Source organism: Taeniopygia guttata, chromosome Z (genome assembly GCF_048771995.1).
Source record: "Taeniopygia guttata chromosome Z, bTaeGut7.mat, whole genome shotgun sequence".
Classification (NCBI taxonomy): Eukaryota; Metazoa; Chordata; class Aves; order Passeriformes; family Estrildidae; genus Taeniopygia; species Taeniopygia guttata.
Genome location: NC_133063.1, coordinates 49,707,720 through 49,728,356, shown reverse-complemented (window position 1 = coordinate 49,728,356; position 20,637 = coordinate 49,707,720). Strand labels below are relative to the sequence as shown.

General features: G+C 34.2%; 1 protein-coding gene across 6 annotated transcripts in view; it reads right to left on the bottom strand.

Annotated features, from left to right (window-relative positions):
* The window catches only part of NIPBL (NIPBL cohesin loading factor), a 158,749-nt gene that overhangs the window by 34,010 nt on the left and 104,102 nt on the right, over positions 1–20,637 (bottom strand). For all 6 annotated transcript variants that reach the window (XM_072921996.1, XM_072921997.1, XM_072921998.1 and 3 more), the window contains 6 exons: positions 8,425–8,607; positions 3,868–4,065; positions 3,612–3,683; positions 3,435–3,524; positions 2,182–2,285; positions 929–1,015 (listed from right to left, as the gene is read on the bottom strand). In XM_072921996.1, coding sequence (XP_072778097.1) covers positions 929–1,015; positions 2,182–2,285; positions 3,435–3,524; positions 3,612–3,683; positions 3,868–4,065; positions 8,425–8,607 — 734 coding nt within the window. The remainder of the gene's footprint in view (positions 1–928; positions 1,016–2,181; positions 2,286–3,434; positions 3,525–3,611; positions 3,684–3,867; positions 4,066–8,424; positions 8,608–20,637) is intronic.

The window sequence follows — 20,637 nt, the reverse complement described above, 5'->3', positions numbered from 1 at the left end:
ACTTCAAAAAACTAAAAGAAAAGTATCACTTTAAAATCATCAGCATAAAGACTTCATCACAATGAAGTAGACCAAGTAAACCAGTACTTCCTTTTTATGCATTTTTTGTATTGCCTAAGACATTGAGAACCGTATACTGAAACTCTGAAACCCCTACAAACTATCTAGATGAAAGGATTTTGGTACCAGTAATGTGCCTGGTTTTCATGTGCAAGTTCAAATTCTTCCTTTCTGATATAAATCATCACTCTCTTATTTCTACATATTAAGAGGTTTTTTTTCTGTAAAACTCAATTCTAATCTTGCTGCAATATTGCTTTGAATAGAGAATGCATAAATGAATACATTAAATGTGAAATATGGAACACCAATCTCATAAAACCTCAAAATCTTTGAGCAGTTTTAGGTATACTAGGAAAAAAATCCCATCCTAAAATTTTAAACTTCCTGTTAATTTTATTTACATTGACATTGTCACTTTGTAGTGTAAGAACACTCTAAACCTTAAGCTTCCTCCTTAATGCTCAGGAGAAAGATAGACTCTACATGAAAACTGCAGTATCTCTTCCATTTTGTAAGGATGTTTTATGAACACATAGTAAAGAAATGTCCAACAATGCAAATTACACCAGAATTACCATTAATATTTCAGGATTACTATAATATTTAAAACGAAACAAAAGAAAATATAGTTGCTCCCAATACATCTGTTAGTTGTCACTACTATAGTAAAACATGATTAGTATTGAAAAAATAAAATTAATTGAATTTTGCTTCAAGTATTAAAATTTGGCAAACTCAATCATAGACATTATATCAGAAATCTCTTTCACACACATACAGAGTATATGAATCTATCACTAAATAGGACTCAAGTGAAGAAAACTATTCTGCACAATGGTGTGAAATTATGAAATTTCAAACTTACATGGTTAAGTAAAGTTGAAAGCTTTGATCCATCTTGAATATTCTTCTCCAAAATATTCAGAACTTTTACTGTTTTATCTGTTGAGAGCTAAAACAAATAAAGAAACATGTCAAATAACTGCAGGAATAGAAATTATTCCAAATTGCTGAAAAGAACATTGAGGAATGAAGGACAGAACTTGTACAATCTGAATTATTTCAACTGTAAGCAATTTGGCATAAAGAGAATGCAGATACTATAATGGAAACAGGCAAAACATATTCTTGGATTGCAATTAAACTTCATTTTCAACCAGCAAAATCCACAGAAATAAATTTTTAAATTGTCTGTCACTAATGTTGTGTAGTTATTTGCTCCTAGAAATACAAATTTACCAAATCCATGTATGATCTACAAATTCTAACTGACCATATAGAGCTTTATTAGGAGAAAATCCATACTGCATGAACAAGCAGAAATTAATTCCCTGATATTTGAAAGATACTAAAAGGGAAATGTATTCTTAATACTAGTGTTAACTTCAAAGAAGTAGCATGTTGAAAAAAGTAAACTGAACTCACTGATCTTCTGTTTAAGTATGATTAAATAATTTGTGGAATATGTTAACCTTAAGGAGAGCCAGTTTCCTCTCATCTGGATACTATTCACCATTGGAAGCAACAAAATTGATTTTATATAGATGTGTATGTGTATGGAACAGAGGTTCAGGATGAGAATGATCAGGAAATAGAAATGGTCATGCCACCCACAAACTACAAAGGTAGGTAGGGAAATTAAAGGAAAATTCAGGAGGAATAGGTAAGGTTTGGGTTACGTAAGTTTGGAATAGTCCAAAGTAATTATAACAGTATGTGATTTTACAGACACTCCACAAATATAAGTGATCAAGAGCACGAAAAGAGTTTAACATAAGACTGCCGTAAGCCAAGAGCTCCAGGAAGATAAAAGGAAATCAAGAACACTGTTTCTAGAGGTGAGACATTAACAAATTTGCACCAACAATAGTTCCTTGAACTGACTGGGGAAGAGCAGGACACAGAGGAAGACCTTTCAACAAAAATGTCTCAGCTTTAGAAAGAGTAACAGTTAGGATATTGTAACTTCCTAAGCACTTCAGCTAAGTGAGCAGAAGCCCAGCTGCTCTTCTGCTCTGTGAGACCTTGAAGAGGGTGGAGTGGCATTACAGAAAATTAAGTTTTTCTATGTTAGTGAATATTTTATGTTCAAAAAATAGCTAGATTATGAAGAAGTACCTTGTCCATAATGCCCATTGCCTTGATTTTTGCAGATTCACTACCCAACTCACTAAGCTGATGTTTGCCCAGTAGCAATTCCTGCGGAATCTCATCATCATCACCTTAAAAAAATAGAAAAATTAACAATTCTATTTCTAATAAGACTTCTAGGAAATTAGTATTTTTTATTCCACATGAAAATGCTAACTGAAAAAAAAGAGCTGACTGTCCAAATAATCTAATGGTTCCAAATAATTAGAATCTAATAAGGACTGATAATGACACCTTTTGCTTGAAACAATGAATATTGGTTAAGTATAACTGGTTCTGAAATACCATTTAAGAGTCTAAAATGAGGTATTTTAGGCTCTTAACACTTCTGAAAGTCACAAACTAAAAATTTTTAAAATACCAATCCCCATCTATTGCTGTACTTCTGCCATAATTTTCAATTCAGTAGAACAAATCTTAAACTCCTGTACCCCTTAAGTCTAAATCTAGGCAAGAGCAATAGATGAAAAACACATATGAAATTAAGCAACTTGAGATAATCTGAGTCTTAATTGTATTTAAATATATGTATAACAAAAATCATGTTACCAGACACAGAAAGATCCAATTACTTGACTTCTAAGTTCAAGGTTGCATACACTATGGCTGTAAAAACTATATAAACTTGTTTACTATGCCACTCCCCTTGTTTTAAACTTGTGACAAAGATGATAGGGAAAAAATTAATGACTATTTCATTATCCATTTCAAAAGAAAGTCACCTTTAGCAACATGAACTACTTCTTTAGACACTTAGTTAAGGAGGCTGTTTTTCCACTGAAATAGGTAAGTGATTCAGTGTCTTAGCCATAAATACACAAGGATTCTGTTGTCTGAATTGAATAATTGTATCTGCAAGTAGCCGATGTGTAGTTATGTGCATCAGACATTGCTAGCAGGAGAACCATCGTGTTTACATGCTTGACAGAAGGTAACACCCTAATGATATTCCAAAGAAGTATCCTTTCTACAACTGATTATGATTTATCCCCCTTTTGGATTCTGCAGAGAGGAAGAAGAAGGATCTTCTTCAGGCAGCAGCAAGTGAAATTGGAAACATAAAGGCCACCACAGAAGGTGGAAGCCATATAAATCTAGTAGGCTCTAGCAAGTTACCACATGAAATTAAGTCACCATGAAGGAAGTTCAAAAATACCAACACAGTTTTTTTCTCAGGTTTCTAACTAGGGTAAGCATTTTGAAAATTTCTGATATATTACCAAAAGCCGTGAAATCCATGTCTTCCAGATTTTCCAAAATATTCTCTATTGAAGCAGTAAACCTTTTGAAGGTTGAAGAATCCATCATTTCTGGGGAATAAAGGTAAATTAATAAACAATTATCTTAAATACAAAGCAGAAAATACAAACTGTAGGAAATAAATCTTCTAAAATTACCTTCAGGTGTTAGTTTAGGTTCATAAGCTTTCCTCTTCTTTTGTTTTTCTTTCTTCTTCATTTTTCTAGCCACTAATTAAGAGAATAAGGAGTAAAACAAACACTTTCTTAAAAATTCAAGAAAGGATTATTTACATTTCTTAAACTTGTACTCAATATTGCATGCAATGATGTCCACTTTAAAATATTTAACATATCCATTAAAAAAATCACTACTAGTATGGAATAAAATTAAATCCTTATAGTGATCAGTTACCCTCGCTTAGGCTAGGAGGAGGAGAATAATCATCCATATCAGAGTCATCGGGACTGCGATTACGGTAACGGCCACTACCAGAAATCCTCCTTCCTTCATGGTAATGACCACTTCTCCTATGGTCACCGTAACTTCTCCTGTCATGTTCTTCATACTCCCAAGCTTCATCTCTATCCTTTTTGTGTCTCTTACGAGAAGCTAGAAATAAATGCATTTTCATGTTAAATACAAAATTTACACTGTTAATAGTTCAAAATCAAACATTTTAAAATATTTGAAAGATGTGTGTATGTAGGGCTTAGGGACATGGTCTAGTAGTGGAGTTTGCATTAGTTGTAGATTGGACTTGATGATCATAAAGGTCCTAAATGATTCTACGATTTCAAGTCCAACAATCTTGTATAGCTGTTCTCTAAATCAAATGGACAATTAAGTTATCAGATACAACTGTTATGGATTACTTATTTTAATGTTTTCTTTTGAATTACAGAAAAACTGTGCTTAAAATTGGCAAAGATACCAGAAAACATTTAAAAATATGAATTTACAGGACATTTGCATTTTTAAAAGCAGAGTAAACAAAGTTGAAGAAATTAAAATAAGTTTCAACTTTTTATAAGAGAATACATAGATAATTTCCTCAGTTATCTAAACTGTAATTGCCACTGGGCGTCCATATTCCAATTCAGTGATTGCCTTATGCATCTAACACACCAGTGAGTTCCAATGAGACTTGGTAATATATTTTCTAAAAGATATTCTGTTTTGCCAAGACAACTAAAATTTTGTCTTGATATATACTGAAGTAAATTTGTGTAAAGGAGAAAGCTGGAGTCACAATTCTGGGCCAAAAAGTAAGCCTTTACCACAGATAATTATTCTCAATAATTTTCATGCAGGACCAAAAAGCCCAGCAAAAGTGAATGTTGAAGAAGTTGGAGTAAATATTGCATAGGGATTTGGTGGAAATAAAAAGGGGGAGCAGAATGACAGTTCTCTGTTACTTTGAGAGAAAGTCTTGCATATTTTGAAGTTGACAGTGCTCAGTTTTGAAGAAAAGGAAATGGATGAGGAGGTAGCTTTCTCCATGAAATCAGCCAACTTTCCATTTTTTAACATAATCAGCTAACTGAGCTACCAAAGAGGTATCTTACACAGACTGTACTGCAAGATCAAAACACTTCCAAAATATCACATTCCAGACTGGCAGTGTTTATTGCCAGTTTGCTGCTTCTGGACCTACATATAACAGTCCTGATATTGGGTGTCTCTACCAAAGTCTCCTTGGTGTGACTGTATATAAGGTTGTTTCTGAGCAGAATGGCTCAAAGTATTTATACAGAACTGGAACTGAAGTCTTACCACAAACCATTTATTAAGAAATGTAGGAAACATACTAGGTTATAGTCAGTAGTCAGCCTATGATCAGAACTCATAAAAATAACCCCTAAGGGAACACTTCAGTTTTGCAATGAACCCTAGAGGTTTCAAATTCCAAAAATGTAATAGAGGTGGTCCAAGTCTTAAATATAATAACTCAGTTCCAGTTTCAAGATTTACTGCATCTGGATCAGACTTCCTTCTGGAAAAATAATAGTCATGTTCAGGATGGCAGAGGTACTAGCACTGCCTAAAACGGTTGAGAGAGTTAACTGTGACTGAAGAATTGGGGAGCCATCTGGGACCAGTCAGTGGGTAGGAAATTGGCTGGATGGCCACACTCAAAGAGTGTGGTGAATGGCTTGATGGCCAAATGGAGACCAATGACAAGTGGTGTCCCTCAGGGGTGGGTGCTGAGGCCAGCACTCTAACATCCTGGTGACACAGACAGTGAGATTGAGGGCACCCTCAGTAAGCTGCAGGTGACACAGAACTGGTGCACTGGAGGAAATGAATGCTATTCAGAAGGGAGGGATTGTGACAGGCTCTAGAGGTTAGCCTGTGTGAACTCTTTCACAAGAACATGGAGTCCTAGGACAAGGAGAAATGAGTTTAAACTGCAAGAGAGCAGGTTTAGATTACAGATCAGAAAGAAAATCTTTATGTGAGGGTGGTGAGGCAGTGAGTATGTTGCCCAGTGAAGCTATGGATGCAACATGCCTGGAAATGTTCAAGACCAGGCTGGACAGGGCCCTGAGCAACCTGGACTAGTGGGGCATTCCTGCCCATGTCATGGAGGCTGGGATTAGATGATCTTTAAGGCTGCTTCCTTAACCTAACTCAAACCATTCTATGATACCTGGAGTAAATGTACTGGAAATGAAAGTAAGAGTTCTATGGGGAAAAGCTTTACACATCTTAAGTGACTTCTTTGCCCCATCAGACAGTGTTTTGTGAAGGCAGATGGCCCTTTTTCCAGTTTATAAATCATCTGTAACACTAAGCTCTGTAGGATGAATTCTGACCCCAGTTACATCTCCACAAGAAAAGTAACTTCCAATATTGCTTTCTGGCAGAATTTTAGATTGACCAGTTTACCAATGCTGTATGACAAAACAGAATGGGTTACAGTTCTGTTAGCTTTACAAGATAAATTATGTGAATATTGGAGCAGCTATTCATAATCACTGGTCTACAATATTTATTTTGAAGTCAATAAAATTGACTAGAAAAGTAAGCATTAATAACATTTCAAGAGTTAGGATTGATTTTATACGTAAATAAATACTATTTGGAATACAACACCCAATTTCTTTCTAAATTCTGCCAAACATGTATGCAATATCATATTTAGTAATTACTGTAAGAGAATGACTTCATCAATCTTTAATTTCTCATTATTTAGTTTAATGGCATGTTCCTTCTTAGTGAAATATTCAAAGAAACTTATCCTTTTCTATACTAATCACTATTTCATATTTTTAAAGTTCAGTTTATGGCAAACAAAATAATTAAGAAACATATATTTGTAACAATACAAATCTATTAAGTGCATTTGCCATAGATCTTTCACTTTTGATAGTTTTGTCTTGATTCAGTTCTACAGTATTCTTTAAGAAATACTGTAATTTATTTTTAAACCACATGTACTCACTGAATTGATTAGAATGATGGCCAGATGTCTTGAGCAGATATAATGAAATTAGAAATCCTCAAGGCAAATAATTACTGTGAAAGTTTTCCTTAACTTGTTCTACTTTGTATTTGAGAACTTCAACAGCCACTATGGCTAATACATAGATTAACGCATTTGAAATTGTTTACAATTTTCTCCATTCCCATCCAACTTAAATAATTTTATTTAGTAAATTTATTTTTTTAATTCACTGTTCCAAATTATTAACATTATATAAGGGTGATATTATATGGTAAACAGAGAATATAGAATTCCTGAATGAAGCAAGTAATCATTAATCCTTTCCAAAATTTAGTCTGATTACAATTTACCTCAAGACATCACATTCATGCACAGAGAAGCATTTTTCAGTTATAATTAAAATGAAAAACAAACAAATAGAAGGACATTCTTTTCAGCTTCTTTGATAAAGATCAAAGGTAACAGTGTTATAATTTTCATGTGCAAAAACACAGTGTTTATGTTGGATGAAAACTTGAGAAATACTAATTAGCAGAGCAAACTAATCTTTCCCTTTTGGACCTTAAGAAATACTAAACCCCAAAATAATAAATTTTATGAAAGTTCATTAAGACGTTTCTATAAACAAAGGTGCAAAACTTGGGGAAAACATCACTATACGCAAGATTGCTTCTCAGGCTAACAGGCTTCTCCTGCAGCCCTGCATGGCGATACCACTCAGACTGAACTGATTCACTTTGTTCTAACAGTTTATTTCCAGTGCTGGTTAACTGTACAACCACAGAAACTAGCCAATCATACTTCTATGAACAAGTAGGAAATGCCTTCTTAACTTAGAGGCAAAAAACTTTTTTTTTCCCTTAAGAACTTTATTCAATTGCACAGCAAAACTCTAAAGAGAAGCTTCCTCTCTTCCTTTGAAAACATTTAATTCAAGAATAGTAGAAGCAGCAAATGGTATTTTGAGAATTCATCAAGAGTAACTTCTATTTTTCAAGGAGTATGACGAGAAATACTTAAGAAACTTCCGTGCAATACGATTCTCAATTTATTATGTCAGAAAAATTCAAGAGGGGATCTTCTACTTCTCTTATGAATAGTAGAAAACTAAGAAACATTCAAGAATTTATTTAGTGAAATTTCTCTCTGTGTATACTTGTATGCAAATTATGTGCTTCTTTAGAGGATATTTTCATTAATCTGAATACTTAGAAATGTTTTATGGTACAACTGAAAGCAAAAAAAAAAAAAAAAAAAAAAAAAAAAAAAATCTAGGGAGCAGTTTCCAGTAATCAGGAAAATAAATTTAACAACTCATTGCTTTTCATCTTGGATGAAAAATTGCAATCAAGTAGTTTTTCTTTTTAAAGAGAAACAAGGGCTCTTGGCCAGGCAGTTGTCATGACAGCAAATTTGGGGCTGTATGTTTTAGGGTAGTCAACATTAAAAAAGTGTAATTTTTTGTAAAAATAAAATATTAGCTTTTTTCACCTTAAGGAACAGAATTATGTACTACTTACATTCAAAAGCTTCTTCACTGTCATTATCTTCGTCAGAACTGATTTCAGCATATTTTGGTTTCTCATTAACTGTGCTACGTTTGCGCTTGTTCATTTTCACACGTTCACAAAGTGGCATGGTGGATTCAATTTCTGCCAGGAGCTCAGGAGGCAACTCTTTTAACACTGACTGATCTATGCTACCTATTAGTGGAGAGTAAGAAGAGCAAATGTGAACCTGAAGTAAAAAAGAGGGCCCAATACTACAATCCTTTCTCAGGAACCACTCACAGGATAACCACTGGCAATCAGTTAAATCACAGTTGGATAGACCTGAATGTATTTGAGAGCCTTTTTTTAAAGTCCACACTACAATTAGAAATAGCACAATAAATTGCATACACATTTCCCCTCAATAAAATACTTTCAGTCATAGAAATTAATTACCTTTGAATCACCTTTTCAATTACCTTTGTAGAATGATATCCTTGCTCTATTCCACAAAGTTTAGTCTTTATTTCAGTTCATCCTCTGAATTTATCAAGTTTTCTAAGTTGTTTATCAGTTGTAAGTAAACTATGGATTCTTAGTGCCTAATCATTATTTCTGTTTACTATCATTCATTGTAATTAGTGTACCCAAGACAGTAATATTCCCTTTTCCAGTAAGAAGAGACGTGTGGCAAAACTTGTGGGGTCATATCCCTAAATACAGGCCAAATCATTGACAACTCAGCTTTTGCTTCAGATTTTTTCTTACCTCCTACTGGTAGTTTGATGATGCAATGCAAATTGTTACTTGATTTTTTTACAAAACAAAATTGAAACATTTTTACTGAATACAGACAAACAGCTAGCTGAACCACAGATTCTATTTCTTTTCCACAATGATAAATAGGCAGACAGTATCACACCATTCTCATAATTTTGAAACCAAGATTAAACCCATGTGTAGTCAGAATGAAAGATATTTGCAGGCAAAATTTTTCCAACTGACACAAGGAAACCAAATCAATTCAAAAGTATTTCTCTGGGGTTTGTTTATTTGACGTCTTATTTTTATTTATTGAAGAACCTATTATGCAGATTTGCAGGTTGTTAGACTAAACTGTTAATCTTTTTCCACCAACAGAAGAAACATTTTTGTCAAAAGTGCCACTCTCTCCTTCCCAATGCATACTATATTATTAAGAGAGGAAATCACCTCCAAATTGCTATACACACACATTAATCCAAAAAAGCCTATCTTCTGGATGATAATACATTGTTTAAACATCTTTAATTGGAATTAGAATAGTATTACCATGAGATTCCATCATCAAAATATATTCTGCAAGTCATTTAAGTCCATTAAAAAATAATTTAACTTCAAATATTGGGTTTTGAAGCGACATAGTGAAACATATACAAAGTAAAGTGATAGTTAAAGTAGTCCCTGCTTCCTTCACACTGTGCTCACTGTTAACCTATTTGTGTTAGGTTGCCATGCTTACACAATGCTACTTAAATTATCAATATTGCTTTTGAAAATGGTGAAAAACATTTTGTGGTGTGGTTGGCCATGTTTCTCAGTTAATGATTTGATTTTGTGCACTATGCACTTGACTTCAGACTGAAGTACGGCAGCATGGGCAGACCATTTCCTCTGAGTCTACCAGCACCTGACTGGATGACAGCCAGGTCCAGGCTGGACGCTGCAGAGCTGCGCATCTGAGCTCTGTGTCCCCATACTTTGTATGCCTATACAGTACATTTCATTAAAATCAGCAGGCCTACACATGTAGCATGAAGTCTACAATACATCTGGCCAAACAAAAACGCAGCAAGAGACAGCTACAAGTAAATGAATGAAAGTTGCATTAAATCCTCAAAAAAACAAACAAAACTCACAGGCTATTCTATTGTCTCCTAGGAATATCTGTTCTTGCTTTCTTTTCTCATTGACTTTTTATTTGGTACTCATTTTTAAAACCAAAAGTTACAATATTCATTAGACATAAGAGAAAAAATGGACTACTTTAAATATTTGTAAAACTAATTTTATTTCTGTCTCAAAATTTTCAAGTTTCTATTTCTCCAGTGCTGAATTCAACTACTGCTTGATTTGCACTCTCTCCTGTTACAGATATTTCAGATTACTATATAAGTTTAGCCATTTTTCTTTTATTAGGAAATAGGTAAAGCTTCCTTTATTCAAGTACAGAACACCAGAAAAGAGAACAGACAGAATTATTATAAAGCTCTCTATAAGCTATCATTGATGTTTTTCTTCCTGTCACAATGTTCCCTGAAGTAAGTGTGCCACATACCCAGTTTTCTTAGCTGCTGAGGATTGTAAACAATCAAATATAAGGAGTTTTATTTTTGTTGTACAAAGGAATTAAGCATGACTGCACACATATGTACAATTCTTATATATATGGAAAAGGACTTATCAACCTTTCTGAAGAAAATCAGGGATATTCTGTACTTTTGGTCAAGGCAGAAGCTTGTTAATATTTATTTTACTCTATTAATTATGCTATCTTGAATCAGGGCAGCTCTAAAGTCACTAGAAATATCTTACTAAATTCCTTCTTTAGTATTTTTATAATGTAGGCACTATTTTTTTTGTTCAGAGTGGTGAAGAAATACTTACAAGAATCCAGCTTACCTAAGAATCCAGTCACGTGGCAATAAGAATTAGGTTACAAAACACATACTAATGTCTTTTCAGTTTATGGGAAACTTCATAAAACAATTAATAGGATATGTAATACAAACATCTTTAAAACTGACAAATCCATGTACAATCATTTTCAATTTTCAAATTTGTTTGCTAAATTTGCTAAGACCTGGTACCTACTTTCATGTCTTCAACTTATGCAGTTACATTTGGCTCTAGCATGCATGGCTTTTTAAATAGTAAAAAGTAAGTGACTTTACTGAAAAGTTACTTGATAATCTAATAGAATGCCCAAATATATTGTGGAAGGACTGTCAGCACCAATGGAAAAACTCAATTTTCTGCAATATGTGTGATCAGTGTATACCACATGTCTCAAATGAGACTATAGGCATGGGTATGCTTCAGATGTCATTTACACATTATTTCAAAACTTCTGAAACTATTAAAGTAACAACTGGAAAAAAACCAAAACAAACAAAAATAACAAACAAACAACAAAACAAACGAAAACAAAGGAAAAACACAAACAAACAAATCCCAGAAGAAAAATACAATCATAACACAATCATTTTCTTATTGCCAGGCAGAGCATTCTAACAAATTCCACACTGGTGAGATTAAAGGGAAGACACAGAAGAACAATTCATTTCAAAGAACTGCATACATGAACAGTCACTTCTACAGTGCTCCTCCGAACACATGCAATGCTGTCCACAATCTACATGCAAGTTACTTCCCAGAGAAGAACAAATTCTTGGTTTTGCTTGATTGCTATCATCAAAAAGTTGCTAGGGAAAGATGTTAATGAATCTCCATCTACTACTCAATGTCCACTGACCCTCAAGACAACACATTTTCTCACCAAGCATTTCTTTACAAAATATAATAAAGTTAAAAATCAATCAGAGAATCTCAGTGAGAAATAAACTGGTCTGTAAGCCTGGTCTCATATCTTATTATAGTCTGGAAAGCTTTCCAGAGGGTTTTGCTGTGTATAGTAGAAAAATCTGTATAAATATCTAGAGGATGTAGTATTTCCCTTCTCCATATAGGGCTTAAAAAATTAATGAAAAAGAACAGATCTGATTCACAATTCAGTACTGTGTTTTGCAGCTTCAACTTTGTGGAACAGCTTCAGCTAATATCTTTATGCATATGTTATCTTTAAGAGGATCCAGTATCACTTTGTGTTGACTTTGCAAGTCAAGTAGATCTTCCTGATCCAGGCAGATCATCCTTCAAGAGAGGTTAAACATTAAAAAAGGGTAACATCATTATGGACTTTTGCTGGGTCCATTCAATATGGACAGCACAATTATTTTTTGACTTAACAACCTGCGTTCATATTAGTTTCACCTGGCTTGATGTAACAACCTCAAACAAGCACCTATGGAAAACAGAATGATTCTTAAAGATGGTTCGGTGAGCTTTCCAGGATCAGAGAGACTGTTCCTGTCATGAAATCAAAACCAACATTAATAAACTATTTTTTTCTATTGAATGATTTATCTTTGCTTTCTAAACTATGGAAGATAACTGCATGGTTTAGATTAGATCAGATCCTAGTACAATTTCCTGTGAACTATGAGCCACCAAGATTAAAATACACTGAAAAATCTAAACTCTGAATCACTACTTTCATAACTATGAGACAGTTAATACAGTGGAAACATAAATATTCCATATATTTCCATTTTTGTTGTCTAATTGTCTGCAATAAGCAAAACTGCAGTTAATGCAAATTAATATTTGTAATCTCTCTCTATATCTTGATTTTAAAATGCACTTTTTCCAATTATGAAGACATTATATAAAAGAACACACAAGGGTCTGAGAAGGGAATAATGCCACCTGTTTGGGGTGAGGATACGAATCTTCCCATTTCTCACAGTTTAGAAACCGAAGTCTGACAACTGAATTTCTATAGTAGAGAAATGTCACCCATCTTCATTTGGATGTAAAAAAAAAACCCTACTGACTGCAGCTCAATTTTGTCCTTTTCTTGCTACTTTTTTGTTACAAAAGACTTTACCTGCTGCTGGACTTCTCTTATTTTGCCAATGACTAATCTATCCAGTCTTGTTATTATTCCACAGATACTAAGCCCACCTTCCTTAAATATCCTCTCTGAGCATTTGATAAAGAATATTCCTCCTTTTTCCAATAAAAGCTTACAGTCTAACTTTCATCCTATATCTTATGTCATCTTATACATGCAAGAAGGAAAGCAGTTTCTTTCTGGATTATCTCAACCAACTTTGAAACCTGTGCTAAATGAAATAAAATATCGTTATTCTATAAGAGTGCTGCTATCTTGTTGAATAGCCATGTCACTGTAGCCACAAAAGCAGAGACTAGAAGGTTAAATCTACAGCAAACTCTGATGAAGATAAAGTTATGTTTCAGAGAAGGAACTAAAAGAAAAAAAAAAAGAAAGTACAGAAGTATTTCCCTATGTTATAAGCTATTTAGAAAATAAACACCCTTCTGAAATAGCTAACTATTGTTACAACATAGCATTCAGGCACTGGAATGCAAAGGGCCACATGAGTGCCTATAAACTCATAAAGATGTTGCTAGTTAAAGCTGAAATATCTTGGATTCTTTCTCAGGTGTGCAAATTTAATAATATAATTTCCGCCAGGTTCTCCCTTAGAATGCTCCAGTGTGTTCTGTATATGGGGCAGTGAGACCCTGTTGATCAAGCAGTCTGCTGTCCACCAGCTTCACACTTGTCAAAATAATTTTGTGCCCTGAACAGTTTCAGGAACAGAAGGGGAAACACAAGGAAATCCCAGTAATTTTTATAGGTGAATTTAAGTTTTGAGGAGGACATATCTGCTCATATGATGGAAGTTCTACTTTTATCTCAATACCCTATCGACAGCTGAAAAACACATAATCAAATGAATACTGGTGAAAACAAACTAGACATTTACACTCTTTCCTCTGCCCTCTCCCCTTCACTGCTGTAAAGCTTACAGCTGCATCCTACAGGACGTATCCAAAAGGATATAACCTTCTATTGAGTGCCTTACCCTCATCTTTTAACTACACATATGAAGGGATGACTCCAGAGCTCACCTCACATACACTCATGCCAGAAAAAGGATGGAGACTGAGATGCCCTCACCACCACCTAAGGGGCTGCACACACAGGAATTCTCTGCTGCAGTCAATTTAGCAGAATGGAGAACAGCAATGTTAGGGAGAAGTATCTCCTACATTTCATGGAAGCTACTCTAACATATTATTTAAAACAATTCTTCCTCATCTGCCCCAACACTAGCACAAAGGAAAGTTCTTAGCTCTGGCCGTGAAAGATGGACCCAGACAGGCTGGTCAGAGAAGGATTGGACATAGCAACAGAATAATTCCATGATACAACAGAGGTCATAATTGACCACAGCTAAGAAACATAGATTCAAAAAGAATTTTACAATAGTAAAAAATACTCTGAGAAGAAATAAACATTTGTAGAATGAGGGAAGATATTTCAAAAGGGAACTCTGAAATACCCAGGCAGAGAGCAGGGAATACAACAAACACATATCTCCCAAGATACCAAGTGAACTCACATCTACACTGGCATCAATGATGTTCTCAAGTATATGATTGCTGTAGGAACTTTCTGTCGGTCTTATTGCTGACTTTTTGTCTGTATAGATATTGATAAAAGGAGGCTAGAGCAGTCTAGTTTTCCAAAACGCTGTACAAAAAATAAAGCAGTACTAAGAATAAAAAGAAGCAAGGTTGGCTTTTAATACTGCACAAACTGCCTTGCTTTAATGAATCAGTGTTGGGGGGTGCTTTTGAATTTTGCTGCCATTGCTTTTGAACACATGCACTGAAATTTAGGCCAACTCAATTTATTGTTTTAGGAAGTTAAGGTATTTTGTACAGTTGCAAAATCCAGCATGTAATAATCTGTTAATATGCTTCTATTAAAACTCCTTTCAGTACTCAAAAGGGGCTTACAGAAAAAAAAGAGGGAGGGTGGCTTTTTACACTGGCAGATAGCAATAAGACAAGGGGGAACAGTTTTGAAACAAAACAGGAGAGACTTAGTTTATATGTTGGAAATAAGTTCTTTACTGAGAGGGTGGTGGGATACTGGAACAAATTGCCCAGAAAGGTTGTGGGTGCCCCATCCCTGGCAGTGTTCAAGGCCAGGCTGAATGGGGCTCTGAGCAACCTGATCCAATGTAAGGTGTCCCTGCCCATAGCAGGAGGTTGAAATGAGATGAACTTTAAGATGATTTCTAACCCAAACAATTTGTTGACCCTATAATGATGAATGTTCGGGATCTGATATTTATGACTAATGTATTTTTCCAGGCATGTATTCTAATTGCTTACTGAGCCTGAGACAAAATACCTTAATTAAATAAAATCAGATTGTTCCTCAACATTTCTCTTCTTATAAAATAAAAACTTCTATATAAGGAATATAATACAACCAAAACCTCTGCAGAGAATAAGCAAACAAAAATCATTATTTTACATCTTATCTGTGACATCAAGGCACATCACTTGCTTATTTTTCTTACTATTGCATAGAAACATTCTCAGTTCTTATCACTGAAAATATTGCATGAAGCTACTAGTTTTGCTTCTTCAAGATAACAATTACATAAGGAACAACAACAAAAGATTGCCAATGTTTTAGCTTTAAATATAAAATAGAACAGGAAAGTAGCTCAGAAGATAATTAAACATAATGTATATTTAAAGAAAAGTTATGCAATGAAAACAGCAGTTCAGTGATTTAAAAGACAAAGAAGGTTTCATACCTTTTTTCTATTTGCTGTTAGTATTCTCACAGAGCAAAGAGTAAACCTCAATTTTTAAGTAAACAGCTTAAATTTTCTTACATGAAAAGAGTCCCCTAGAACAGCTGACAATGTTGAGCAACAGAAAAGCTAACTCTCCAGAAGCAAATATGAAGCTTTTTGGTATTTATATTTAGTCAAATTTATCCTTTGACTAGAAGAAAATTCAAGCCAAACATTTTAAGTACATAGCCCTGCACATAAGTCAAGATCAATATCAACCTTTAGATCCTTAGAAACATCAACAAGTCTGCACTGCATACTGTAACTGACATCAGACAAATTGCTGGGTCACATTTACACAATGCATTGCTGAAAAAATTATTTATGCAAAATAGCCTTAGTTATTCCCAGAAGCGAGGGGAACTCAATCAAGCATCCATGTCCATGAACCAAGAGTAGTTTTAGACTTTCAAGAAATTGTTCTCACAAATTAGGTAATAAATGTGTATCACATTTGTCAAAGTAATTTTTCAAAAATCAACTAATTAAACAATGCTCTCCTAAATTTACAAACACACAAAGCATCACTTTTCAGATAATTAAAGGATAATGAAATTAGTGGGCTGGGTCAAAATAATTGTTGCTGCTCAGAATTCTACGTGACACATGCTAAGTTCACTCTTCCTATCCAGAAAAATACTGTAGAAGTAAGAATCAAAATATTTACCTTAGTAGCAAAGACTAAAGTAGGAAACAAATAGCAGGAAAGCAGCCACCAGGTAAGGCTCTGTGCTGAAAATGTCACCTCTTTTACCAGTAATAGATTAACATAAGGAATTACTCCAGTGGCGGATTCCTGCTATGTACTAATACCAGTTTATCCAACATCTACTTCTGAAAGACTAGCACCAAAAATGAAGGCCCCAGAGAGTATGTACAATGCCCACACAAATCCCAGCTACCTTCTGGAATGGGACAGACACACTGTACCTTAAAACTCCCTGCAAGTAGGAGCAAAACCATTCCAGTGCAAAGCATGTTGGAGAAATCAGATCTTCCTAGACTTTAACAAGTTATATATAGTTTAGACTTTTAACTAAACAATGCTTGGAATATTTTTCAAAGTGTGAACCTTTTAATCCAGGGAAAAAACCCCAAACAATCAGGGCTCAATGAACAAAGTGCATATTAAAGTGGATCCTCTGCAAACCCAACATATCTTGAAATACTTCTAATGGCACAAGGGTGAGCCAGTCTCTCTTCTAGTCTAGTTAAGATGAGAGGAAGTAGTCATTAATATATCCAAAAAGAGAAAAAATGAGAAGACTGTAGAACTCTTATGAAAGTCATAGCTGTTTTTCTATAATTACAAATAAATTTTAGTTTGAAGAAGGTTTAAACATTTGAGCCGAGAAGAATCATCATAATTTCTCTGCTGTAAATGCTAAAATACAGTATTTTTTCCTCTGAAATGTGGCATAATTTTCTACAGATACACCTAGTGCTGTATCCATATGCAAGATGGTCAGAAGGCTATTACACTGGCCTTGACACATGCAAATGCATTTGCTACCAGGAACTTCAAGACAGTGATTTCAAATTCAAGCTACAGGGAACTGAGGATTTTCACAATGCTAAAAGCACAATTTTATGGGAAGCAAGCTGAGTTTCAAACTTTTCCTTTCCCAAGGTAGTAATTTTTTACTCCAGTTATTTCCTTGTGGCTCCTCTGATTTTGGAGTGTCTGTCTCAGCATTAAAAAATTGTTAGTTTGGAAAAAAATTTGGGTGAACGCTAAAATTTGATGTGCTAACATCCTTAACCCAATTTTGCCCTTATAGAATTCCTGTACATGTAGGATTTAAACAAGTTTTAGAACTGATACCTCCTTTCTGCTCACTGTTTTCATCTGTTACATTATGCACCTTTAAGTAGTTCAACTAGAAATCAGTGAGAGGCATAACAAATTCACTCAACTGAGCCCACACAATCTGGATACAGCTTTTCATCCTGAAATACTCCCTTTCTTGTCACTACAAGAAGATAATTGATTGCTGTTTCCCAAGTGAAACTATTTCCAGCAGTGCTAGAACCCAAAGACAGACTGTTATGTTACACAAATACTAACTCAGAGTTACTACAGGCTCTGAAAAAGTTACCTGGAATTAAAAAAAGAACCAAACCAAAATCCCCAAACAAACCACGTAAGCACAGAGCACAGAAGAATCCAGAAGCGTTGTTTTAACAACATGAAGATGATTAAGCCATAAGATTTTTAGCTGATCCTGTAAAGAGTATGTATGAGGAAACCTTCAAAGAAACATCAAGTCTTTACTCAAATTTCAGATCAGAGCAGCAGGGAACACAGTATATTTAGGAAGACTTGTAGTGAGCAACAAAACCTTATGTCTTCAGCTCTGTGTTATGAAGATAATGAAATCCCATAACAATCTACACAATGGAGGAATGGCATTCAGACCAGAATTTCTTTTTTTCCCTGAAAACAACCAACTCCTTTAGGTGATATAGGATGCTTATTTTGTAAAGACAATCCTTCAAACATACTATAAACCTACTCGGACATCTTGCATAGATAGTTACAGTTTCTCTCATTACTTATATATTTAACAAAGGAAAATTTGTCTTGTTCAGCATGCAGTAACCGTGAAGCTGCTAACAGCTCCCATCCCAACACAGCTGATCAGCAAAGCTCTACAAAAGCACTGAAGGTGAAGTGTTCGCTGAAGCTCTGAAAAGAAAGCCCAGCAAACATGACCTCCTCATTGCAGGCACAGGCTTAAAGGGAAAAGTTTCATGGGTCCCACAACAACATACAATTGCATTAAAACCAAGACAAAAGACGTTAACAGATGTTAAAATTTGACAAAGAAAATGTCACAGTTCATTCGGATCTGGACAAAATTGGCCACAAGACCCTGTAACAAAAACTATGAAAAATAATCTGTACCTTCCCTCTGAGATACACTGAATCTTTCAGAAAAATGCTCAAAGATCAGGGGAGACAGAGAAGGAGAGAGAGAAAAAATACTTTGTCCTTGCAAATGCCAAAAGGGCTTCTTGGATTGATTAAATATTAACAGTCACATACTGTGGCTATCCTTCCCATTCATAACTCAATAAAATTTCAAATATGTCTATAAAATTTGGGAAGTTCAATGCAAATAAAGGCACGATTTTAAAATTTAAAATTTACTAAAACAATGCAAAAAATTGTATGGACTTTCAGTTTGCATAGAATTAATTGTAACTTAATGTGAATCAATTTTATTGAGTTTTGTAATGAATGGGAATTAGCCCCTTAAGAAAGAATGACTATCTAAATGGTATTTTAAACTAGCTGAACAACGCTATTTTAAACTGCATTTCAGATAAATTATAGCAATGATGTTGTACATGACAAAGCCAGGAGAAGACATCTTCTTGAGGGAGGGATGGATGAGAAAGCAAAAAAGAAAGGACAAAAGATACAAGGGTAATGAAATAAGAGAAAGTAAAATATACTAAGCTACATGGCATAAGAGGCATGTAAGATGTTGAATAATGATGCTAAAAGGCAACACTAGAAAAGAATTGCTACAATCTACTAAGTAGTATAGGATGAACTAAAAGAAGATTTATGAAAATTACAGTTCCTAGTGTATTAAAAAGCTTATAAGTAATAATGGCACCAAGTAAAACTGTGAACACTATTTCAACTGGATTGAGGACACCATGTCAATGGCATGAATACATCTACATTAGTTAGACTTTGCCTTATGAAGATAAATAATTTTATAAAATATGTATATTTTCAAACACTGGAATTCACTTGGTTAATTAGCATAATGTGTTCTAGGAAGTAAGTTACCAGAAAAAAAAAAAACAAACCAGAACTAAATATACACATCAAAAATCTGCAGTTCAAAGACACTTCCTCCGAAACCTGCTTGCTGAACACTCAAAACATGATTTGTAAGATAAAAATAGTTACATTATTCTTTTCATGAAACCTATTTCTAGTATCATTGTAAGAACATTATTCTGAATACAATTGCAAAAAGACTTGTATCAGATTCAAACAATTTTTTCCCTGTAAAACATGTCCCAAGTTACTTCAAAGTGCAAGAAATTCAAGAAAATGGTAACTTCAGAAAGAAAAAAAAATCAGAAAAAACTATTATAAACCTAACTTTAAAATCAATGCATTGCTCTTGTGTGACAGCTACTAAAATCACACCAAAAGTCATCAAAACTTTTACACATTACTAAAGCATGTTACATACATAACCACATATAATACACATAAAGCATACATGCGTTGCCTATTGTTCAGAAGACTTGTAACTGATCTTTTGCACATAAAAATGTGTGAATTAAAAATCTATCCTACTGAGACAAGATCTGAGTTCTATCAGAAAGTTTTTAGCATTTCCTATCAAGAACATAACGGTTTCATTTGAAAGCTTCAGATTAAACTGCAGATATCATAATTTTATGGCTAACTCTAGATACCTATTACTAGAAATTGAAATTTTGCCTCTTTTGAACCTCAAAAAAGGACAGGAACAATGTTCTTATTTCCAGGACAAAGAGAAACCCCTAACAAGGAGGCTAATATTTTACAAAGATGCAAAGTACATAAAAAATTATTATTAATGCTGTTTTAGAGTTAATATAAACTGGTTAGTAGTTAGAAAACAGGCACAGCACAAGAAATTAATTATACAGAAAACACCTATTTATCGGTGCACATAAAATAGTTATACATTCATGAAAATCATTTCTATATCAT